Below are 10,014 nucleotides of genomic sequence, written 5' to 3'. Positions count from 1 at the left end.
ACCTTGAAAAAAATCATGGCTTCATTTCTGAGCGGTGATTGTTATTTCTGTTGCTGAAGTCACTATTACTCTTTACTCCCCATTGAAGGACCTTTGGTGAGTGCTATCTGATCATCGTAAGTGTGCATATTGGATCAATTTAGATTTGCATTCTCTTCCTTGGTATTTTTGTTTTCCTTGTGGAAGTTTTTTGGAATTTTTCGGCTTCTTTCGTATTGTTTTGGATCCACAGCTCTTGAATCCCGTTCTATGGGTTTTTCTTTGCTTGGGCACAACTTCTGTCTGTGTCTTCTTTTTTAAAGAATTATTATTGTGGTTATGTGCGTGATCCTTTCCATCTTGTTTAGAGTTTGTGGTTCAATTAATTGCTTATTTTTGGGAACAAAGTGCTGAAATTCTCATTTTTTTCTGGTTTTGGTTGGTAATGGAAGATGGTGTTTGTGTTGGACATATGGTAACATGATACTGAACTACTAAGCTCTCTGGTCAGCAGTTTAGAGAGAAAATTTTTTGTATCTTTGTCAATCAAAGTCTAATGTTTCTCGTGGCAACATATAAAACTTGTGATTGTTTTTGAAATTTTGTTTTCTCGGGTATATAGGATCAGAAATGCAATGTTTTATGGTTATTTATTCTTGTGATAGAGCTGCTAGATTTCATGTTAAGCTATAATAATGCAAACTTAATCCAGCAAGGGCTCCAGTGATTATGTATTTAGATCATATATCAATATAAATTTTCAATACTTTTGATTCCAGGTTTGGTATATGCAATCTTATCCAATGTTAATGCCCTGCTTTGTGACTACTTTGTAGAAAATGAATGAAAACAATAATTCTTATTTTCAGTCATTACTAGTATAATTTCCACCTCTGTAGGGTTAATTTGGTGATTGTTGTGCTTAAAAATAATATTTATTGAAAGGATGCAAATAATACAAGGATACTTTCGTGATTTATGTTGGAAAATATTTGGTTTGATATATGAGCTATAGAAAGATATGTTTGTGGCAATAACATGGATGTTACACTATGTATTTATTTAGTTATTTAACAATAATATTTTTTTATTTTTATTTTTTGGGACTCTACAAAAGAAATCCAGAATTGTTCAATGGCAAATGACACTTCTGGTGCTGATTCCCATCATAAACGTCTTGGCCTTTTGAAAGATCAAGTTCACTTAGTTAAAAGGAAAGATTCTGATCGCTATGAGGTTGCATCAATCCAAGATCAATTATCATTTGAAAAGGGATTTTTCATAGTAATTCGTGCATGCCAAATGTTAGCCCAAAAGAATGATGGAATAATATTGGTGGGGGTGGCAGGTCCTTCAGGGGCTGGGAAGACTGTGTTTACTGAAAAGATACTTGGCTTCATGCCCAGCATTACAGTCATTTCGATGGACAATTACAATGATTCTAGTCGAATTGTTGATGGAAACTTTGATGGTAAACTATCATTTTGGCATTCTCTTATATGATGCTTTTAGCATTCTTTCTATGGTGCATTAACAGGATACTGACTACAAAACATGAATGAATGTAATTATTCTCTAAGGGTTGGAGCCTGGAATGGTGTGGGTGCTCAATTATAGTCTTAGTCTTATTATTAAATAATTTCTTTTTCAGCCTCTGAATATTGTAAAATGATTTTTCTCTTTTTTGGTTGGGGTTTGGGGTTTCTTTTTCTTTTGGCAGGGGGAGGGGGGAGTATCCTTATTGGATATTGACATTACTGACTCTGCTGAAAAGTCGAGCATCTGCGCTGAAAGATTAAAACTTGGATTTGAGATGTTTAAGCCATGTGTAGAACAGTAAGGCTGTATGAGTATAGGAATTCCCTGCAATAAATAAGTAGGTACTAAGGCCTAAGGGTGGCGGAAACCAATAAGACAGAAGACTCAATGGTTGATAAGATAAGGTTAAATTAAAACAAATGATATTGCAATAAAATGAATTCTTGCGAAGATGGCATAAAGGTAATTCAGCTATTTTTCCCTAAAGCTCATATCCAAATACGGAGATATGTTATTTCTTTTGACCTTCCTACTGCCTTGGTGAGGTACACTTCCCTTAAAAGTATTACGTTTTCTGCTTTGGGAAGGTGAGCTAATCAGTATTCCCTATGTCATGCAATGATTTACCTCATCTTCAAAATAAAATTTTTTTGTATCTTTTAAATGCTTTGGTTATTATGATTTTTAAACTTAGATGAAAATTTTTAAGATAGGGAACCAATCTTGTCAACTCTGCTATCCATATGTGCAGATCCTCGGTTAACAGATTACGACACATTGCTCCAAAACCTACAAGATCTAAAGGATGGAAAGCCAGTTCAGGTTCCCATATATGATTTCAAGTCCAGCTCACGTACAGGATACAGGTTAAAATTCTAAACTATCTTGAGTATCTGGATAGTTTGCATATCTTTTCAAAGTTGGGAAAGTGTTGATTTCAGGGGAGTGATTGGTGAAGACTATTTGGTAGAGAGATAAAATAAAGCTAAATTGTGTATATTGTTGGCATTAATTTGTAGTCTGCAGTTAATTGTCTAGGGATGCAGCCACTACTGTTGTTGAACATTAGCCTTTAATTTATTATCTGATCTGTGAGGTGCTTAGAATATAAAGATGAAGTGTAGAATTAATTTAATTTAAAATTTTTCCCAATTGATTTAGGATACTCTCACTCCATTTTGGCTTGTATTCCTTGAATTTCAAGCTAAAATGAGCCCTTCTTACAGGACAGTAGAACCGCCAAACTCCAGAATTGTAATTATAGAGGGCATCTATGCCTTGAGTGAGAAGCTGCGACCTCTACTAGACCTTCGAGTATCTGTTACAGGTGGAGTTCACCTTGACCTTGTAAAGCGAGTTATACGTGACATACAACGGGCTGGTCAAGAACCTGAAGAAATCATTCATCAAATATCTGAGACGGTTCCTAGCTTTACAACTGCTTTTTATACAGAAACAGAAAATAATTGTTTCCAGAAGTGCTTAAGTGTATTATTCTGCAGGTATATCCAATGTACAAGGCATTTATTGAGCCAGATCTCCAGACAGCACATATAAAAATCATCAACAAATTCAACCCATTTACTGGGTTCCAGAGTCCTACTTATATATTGAAGGTTAATCTCAGCATAACTTTTTATGTCAACAAAAAAAAAAAGAAGATAGTCCTGTTGATTTTGGTGCTTATGTCTGATTCCACGTTAATGAAAATAAAAATCGTATCATTTCTTCTAGTCAGCAAGGAAGGTAGATCCGGATCAAATTAAGGCTGTTCTATCTGAAGATTTTAATGAAACCACAGAGCAGACTTATGACATATATCTTTTACCACCTGGTGAGGATCCAGAAACTTGCCAATCATATTTAAGGATGCGAAATAAGGAGGGGAAATACAGTCTCATGTTTGAGGTAAGCTTCATCTGTTTCAGATTCTTGTTTAAATTTTATATTCTGAAGTGACCTGGTTGCTCATTGATATGGATATTAATTATATATATGAGGAAATAGCTGTTACTATTATTAGAAAAATGATAGAAGTCTTAACTCATCCTCCTAATTTCTAAATAATGGTTTGAATTTTTTTTTTCACCTTTTTGATGTTTTCAAAAAATAACATATATAATCAAATATTTAACTCTTCAAGTATTAGGATAATAATTAGAGGATGTATGAGTGTGTGTGTGTGTGTGTATTTGTGTTTACTGTTTAGATTGAACCACGAACACATTTATACATTTAATTTATGTCAACCGAGAACTAGTGCATACCGAGTATGAGAAGTCGAGTATATGGTACTTGTTTATAGCGAAACATTTCTTGTTGTTTGACACAAATAATTAGGATGCCTTTGTTTTATGAAAAGCACAGGAAATGGGTAAAATTAAATCTTGGTGGTTATAGAAATATTGCTACCTTGCTTGTGTTCCTTTAAATATGTATTCGGAGGGAAAATCTGCTGTTCACACCAACAGCCAAATGAGCCAAATAGCAAATAGGCTCAATATTAGCTTTTATGAATCATTTAATGCTTAAGCATGCACTAAAATATTGAAATTTGACTACTCTGTTCACGATTGGAGAGTGTGTGTGGCAATTCCTAATATTATCTGTGCAGAATCAAACACATCCAACATGATCAAAAAATTGTGTGCCCTCGGTTTTGACCACGGACGTTAGACTGACACACTTATTATCCACTTCATTGGTGTCAAGACGTGTCTATAGTGTAATAATTGTTTAACGTTACTTATTATTTCCTACAGTTACATCAGTTAAATTGTGGCAATATGCAGTTTATGGGACTTCGGGTGGTATAATTGAGATTTATCTATCTTCAACCTACTTCATCACCTCTCTATTTGTTATGGGATCAAGTTATTTGCATGGCATAAACATTTTGACTATGCAAAGGTGTTTGAGAATTGAGAGGCAAGAGTTCTTCTCCAATGACTCCTATATATATATATATATAGGAGTTTCTTTCCATGATTATATTTTTCCTCAAGTGGTTTGCTTTGTTGAGTGTTTCTTATCCTCCATTCTTGTGAACTTCTTTCTCCTGCTTTCATCTAAGAAATTTCTTCTTTTAAGAAAAAAAATTTCCAACACTGAAACATATTTCTATCCAACTGAAATAAAATTATAAATGTATTTGTGGGTTCAATTCAATCTTTTAAAGGATTTGTTTTGCCTAGAGTTTCTAAGACTAATCTGTTATACTAACTCTTTGATTGGTGTATATGATTGTATTCTAATATTTGACTAAGTAAGATTAGCACTTTTTTTTTTTTGAAGAAGATAGATGATTTCGTTGCTGCATTGTTACAGGTGCTAAAGTAGATAACATTAGATTTTTATAATCTGAAATAAGGTCTTCTGTCAGGAACATCTCTTCACAAGGCTTTGTTGTTGTATTGACTTGGATAAGAAGTTGATCTGTATACTTTTTTATAGATAAAAACAAAACTAAATCTGAAGAAGAATAAGTGCTGGAGTGGAGGGTTAGATATATTCCTCAGTATTGAAAATGCAGAAGTTAAATACTCAAACCGAGGGGGTGGGGGATGCAAATAAATGCTTTCCATTATACATCCGCAATAAGGCCAAATGTCTATTGAAAAGCATGCACAGGAAAGAAATTCTGCAGTGAATAATATAACTCATGGACATAATTTATTTTTGTGCCTCCTAAATACTCTACAGCTAGTTTTACTGATGAATGCCACTTTTGTTGTTTCTATATGAAAACTGAACATTATTAATTCTTCTGTTTCTTCAAATTTGGTTTTATGAGTCTAGAAGTTTATGGTATAAATACTTTAGGGGACAATAGTGGTAGATTGGCCTTCTTTTTTGGTAAATTGGAATATAAATGGTCATAGTTTCTTGGTTAGCGAGAATAGCAACTTTCTGTTTTTCTTTCGGAGTGTGGCTATTGATATTTCTTAGTCTTGGCATGTTATACGATTTTTAATATCTTCAGTATTGTGAATGCTATATTTCTCTAATTTTCTATTTTTTGATTCATTCATTCTAATTGTTGGCTTGTGATCTTCAGGAGTGGGTGACTGATAATCCATTTGTAATTTCACCAAGAATTACTTTTGAGGTCAGCGTGCGACTTCTTGGTGGATTAATGGCTCTGGGATACACGATAGCCACTATCCTTAAGAGAAACAGCCATGTCTTTTCTGATGATAGGGTTTGTGTGAAACTAGATTGGCTTGAGCAGCTAAATCGACATTATGTTCAGGTAATGCTATTATAAGTTTATAATACAATACTGTCATTCTTCTCTATGCTAATAAATTGACAATTATGTTCAGGTCAGACATGTTTTGTTTTTCCTAGTTATATCTCTTGGATTTTTGGTTGTTAATGTAATAATGCTTTCATAGGATAAGATTACTCTCTTTTGGCTTTCCTTTGCTGCTCAGTGCATCACATTTAATGGTATTCCTCCAGCTAACGTTTATAGGGATTGATGTCCATTTAGTTGTTACGTAATTTATCCTTTTGATGTTACAGCTATAACTCATGCATCTATACCTGGATATCCTACCCCTTCTTCAACATTGTGTTCTTTTATAATTAAACTTTTGTTTGGAACTTAATAATAAATAGGTGCAAGGAAGAGATCGCTTAGTTATACAATACATAGGACAACAGCTGGGTCTGGAAGGCTCCTACATTCCTCGGACCTACATCGAGCAAATTCAACTTGAAAAGCTTGTAAACGAAGTTATGGTATGACAACTGACCATCTGTAAATAATGCGATTCTATGTCAGCATTCTCTAACTGTTCCACAGGCCCTACCAGATGATTTAAAGACAAAGCTCAGCCTAGATGAGGATTTGGTTTCAAGCCCCAAAGAAGCACTTTCTAGAGCCTCTGCAGATAGGGTTGCATTGAGAAATAAATACATGAGAAGGTAAATATTTTCCAAGAATACATTAAGAGAAACCACTTTAGGAGATATTGCTTATATGGTTCTAGTAAGAATTTGACTTTTATCAGTGCCCAATGGGGTTGTTGCTTCTTGGAGCCAATCTATTTGTTGACCCTTTATAAACTCAATTGGTAAAAAATCATAGCCGTACATCATTCATTAGATAAATTGTAAATCAGTGAAACTATTCATCAACTGTGTGGGAGAGTGGAGAGTGGAGAGAGGGGTTGGCGACTAATTGTTTTACCAATGTGGTTGATTTGGATAGTTACATGATTTAACGAAGACGTATTAAACATATCTTGTGCTATCTGAAAGGTGAGGTAGGATTTTAAAGATTTTCAAAGTAGAGGGAAGGCATGTGAGTTCCCCTAAATCTAGGTAGGGCTAGGTTTAATTTCTCAAGGAAAATTGTTATGTTCTTCATTGGAAATGGCTGAGGTATGATACTGTCTCTCTTCAACAGTGGAATGTCACAGTCATATACAAATCAAAGGGACAAAAATTTAGCCAAAGTTACTGGATATGCTGCTAAAAACCGAGGTTTTGGTGAAAGAAATTCCGATTCTTCAACAACTGCAACTCAGGTAAACTCAGTTACTTGAATTTAAAAGATCACTTGTGTCTCAGACTTCACCCAAGTAACTATTTGCTTTTGGCTATCATACACCTAATATTTTGTAGGGAGCCATCAACCAGCTTTCGAATCAAATTTCTGCCCTCAACGATAGAATGGATGACTTTACAAGTCGTATTGAAGAGCTGAATACCAAGTTAACCATAAAAAAAAGTTCCCCAAGCCAACAAAATATGTCGCTTCAGGCTGAGGCCTGCAGTGGTTCTGCTCCCACCTCATACTTTATCACTAGTTTGGGAAATGGTTCCCTAACTGGATCTAAATTGACTAATTCCTCATCTTCATCACAATTAGCTAAAGATTCTCCTTTACTAGATGAGGTATTGTTTCTTAGTCCAATGTCGAATCTCTATTTCATGCTATATTTTACACATGATTTCTTGTAGCGGAAATTTTCTGAAAGGACTACTTTAAACGGTTTTGATAATATATATTCGTCTTATGTAGTATGATTTTCCATGCTAAATAATGTGCAGATACGTGAAAAGTTGTAGGTTCCATAAATGGAAATAAGTTGAAATACAATTATCTTATATGTGCATGTATTTATGGTTTTTGTACATTTCTACCATTTTTATAAATACTTTCTTGTTACTTGACATTGTTTGATTCAACTTATGTTGTTTGTATTCTATCCCCAAAGGCAGTTATTTAACCTGATGCTGGTAAAAACTAAGAATTATCTTTGTTCTTGGTATTATGTTATTCCATCTATTTTATGACCAATTAGCAAGTGTTTAAATACAGTGGCAACCGTTGAAAGTCTTATATATTGTCCAATACTAGACTTCTGTTTACCCCTAAGACGTTGAGCAGTTGCCTTCTGGCTTTAGTGCAATTGGTGAAACCCTGCTCATTCTTATAAACATTCTAAATCATTGAGGTACTGACTTTTGAATTGAATGCTCATCAGATATCAGGTATAGCGCGCAGTCAGCGTCAGATCATGCACCAATTGGACAACCTCAATAATCTTCTCCGGGGGAGCTTGGGTGAAAAGTCTCATCAAACAAGAACCAGCAGCAGGAAGAGCATCGCTGGTGATTCAGATTCCACTGGAACTCGTGTTATGGCTGCAGTGACGGTTGGTTGTTTGGGGATATTCTTGATGAAGGGGTTATTGACCAGGAAATGATTCCACTACATATATACACTAGTCAAAATTAGTATTTTTCATGCAACCCTTCTTAGAAAGGTGTTGAAGCATTGACAGTTAAAAATGTCTTAGATTCTGGTGGCAGCATTTGAAGGTCATTTGAGGGTGGGTGAGGGGATCATGCCCGCCTGAAATTTTGTAACATGGTGGGCTTTACTTTGTTGACACAATTTCATTCCATATTTCAAAAATTTAATTTACAAGGAAATGGTCTCTTTCAGAATCTTTATTTTCAGCTCGTGAATGCTCTTTTTTTAACCATGGCTTATATTGTTAAATCTTCACATAATAAGGCAAGATCAAATTGAATCTAGTCAATTTGGTCACTGGAGACAATTAATTGAGATCGAGAAAATGCAGGGAACACAAGACAGTTGACAGCATAGTTGTCGGAAACGAGTCTGTCAAGGCTATTGGGTCACCCGTTAAATTGGTTGACTTGGTTTTATGTAAATAAAAAATAAAAAATAATAAAAAATTTAAAATTAAAATTTAAAATATATATTTTTATTAATATTTTAAAAATATTTTATAATTATTGTTAAATAAAAATATAATTAATTTAAGAATGAGTGAGTTTATAATTAAAATTAAAATAAATTAAATAGAAGTAAACTATTTGATAAAAGATATCTATATGTATTATAATTTATAAATATATTAATAAGAAGCATGATAATTTGATGGCCGTGAATGGCATCTTTGTCATTAATGAGAGGGGTTTGAACCCCACCTCAAGCATTTTTAAGAAAATTTTCAATTTTAAGCAGTTTGATCGGATCGATTTTTATCGGTTCGTACTGATTTTCTGTCATATACTGTTTAAGTATCGAATCGAACCGATATAAGATTCGATTTATCGGTTTTACAGTCGAATCGGTCGGTCCGATTCGGTTTTAATAACTATGGTTGAGAGTTAAGACAATGTAAATGTTGTAAACAAGTATTATGCACTTGATAATGGTTTTTGTTGAGTATAGTTATTTAATAAATAAGAGAAAAAAAATAAATAGGTCTTTGACCTTTTGATGTGCAGACATTTAAATATTCGAGGATTTATATATCCATGAACCAAAAAATCAGAGATCGATTTATTCTTTTCTCAAATAAATTGTTTTTTGCAGGCATTAAAGTGACCAAAGAAAATAGGGATGCAAGGTTAATGGAACATCTAAACAACTATTGTGATAAGCATTTAAAATTGTTTAGCTGATGGTATATTGCAAAGATTAAGAGCAAAAGTCAATGATATACTTAATACACCAACTTCAATTAGCTTATGTATCTTCTTGAATTATTTATTAGGGTTAAGTACGATTTTGGTTCGTAAGGTAGGAGTTGAAAATATTTTTTGTTTTTATCATTTTTTTGTTTACAAAATTGTTTAACTTAGTTTTGAAATCGTCTTTTTTACTAAAATTTTATTTTTTATTACCAAAATATCCCTAATTAAAAAAAAAGTTTAATTACTCTGTCGGTCCCTATAGTTTTATCAAATTTTTAATTAGATCCCTGTATTTTTTTTCAATTGAGTCCCTATACCATATTAAATTTTGTAATTAAGTTTTTATTAACAGTAAATGTTAAAAAATATTTATAAAGTGTAAATTTACTAATTTACTCATACATTCAACGCAGAGAAACTATCACCCTCCTCCATTCAATTCAACTCTCTTCGAAGTATTTAATCAAGGATCCGCCTCCTCTAAAATTGTATTGTCACTTTAGAGAAAAAAGTACATCATTAATCACC

The 10,014-nt window shown here is 33.4% G+C and overlaps 1 protein-coding gene across 5 annotated transcripts; it reads left to right on the top strand.

Annotated features, from left to right (window-relative positions):
- Positions 1 to 8,490, top strand: LOC107643768 (uridine-cytidine kinase C). 5 transcript variants are annotated; one of them, XM_021124196.1, is made up of 12 exons: positions 1 to 96; positions 1,097 to 1,450; positions 2,270 to 2,384; positions 2,745 to 2,940; positions 3,021 to 3,134; positions 3,253 to 3,426; positions 5,576 to 5,770; positions 6,142 to 6,264; positions 6,329 to 6,450; positions 6,935 to 7,055; positions 7,153 to 7,425; positions 8,019 to 8,490. In XM_021124196.1, exons 2-12 carry the CDS (start codon positions 1,114 to 1,116, stop codon positions 8,238 to 8,240), a joined length of 1,992 nt encoding a protein of 663 aa, XP_020979855.1. In that variant the 5' UTR covers positions 1 to 96; positions 1,097 to 1,113; the 3' UTR covers positions 8,241 to 8,490. The 5 variants fall into 5 exon arrangements, with proteins under 5 accessions (XP_020979855.1, XP_016202986.1, XP_020979858.1 ...); XM_016347500.2 differs by having other exon boundaries at positions 1 to 116; positions 8,019 to 8,469; XM_021124199.1 differs by lacking the exon at positions 1 to 96 and adding an exon at positions 1,700 to 1,980 and having other exon boundaries at positions 1,096 to 1,450; positions 2,723 to 2,940; positions 8,019 to 8,469.

This window comes from Arachis ipaensis, chromosome B05, assembly GCF_000816755.2.
Source record: "Arachis ipaensis cultivar K30076 chromosome B05, Araip1.1, whole genome shotgun sequence".
Lineage (NCBI taxonomy): Eukaryota > Viridiplantae > Streptophyta > Magnoliopsida > Fabales > Fabaceae > Arachis > Arachis ipaensis.
Note: the sequence above shows the minus strand (reverse complement) of the source record. Positions and strands in the feature narration are given on the sequence as shown.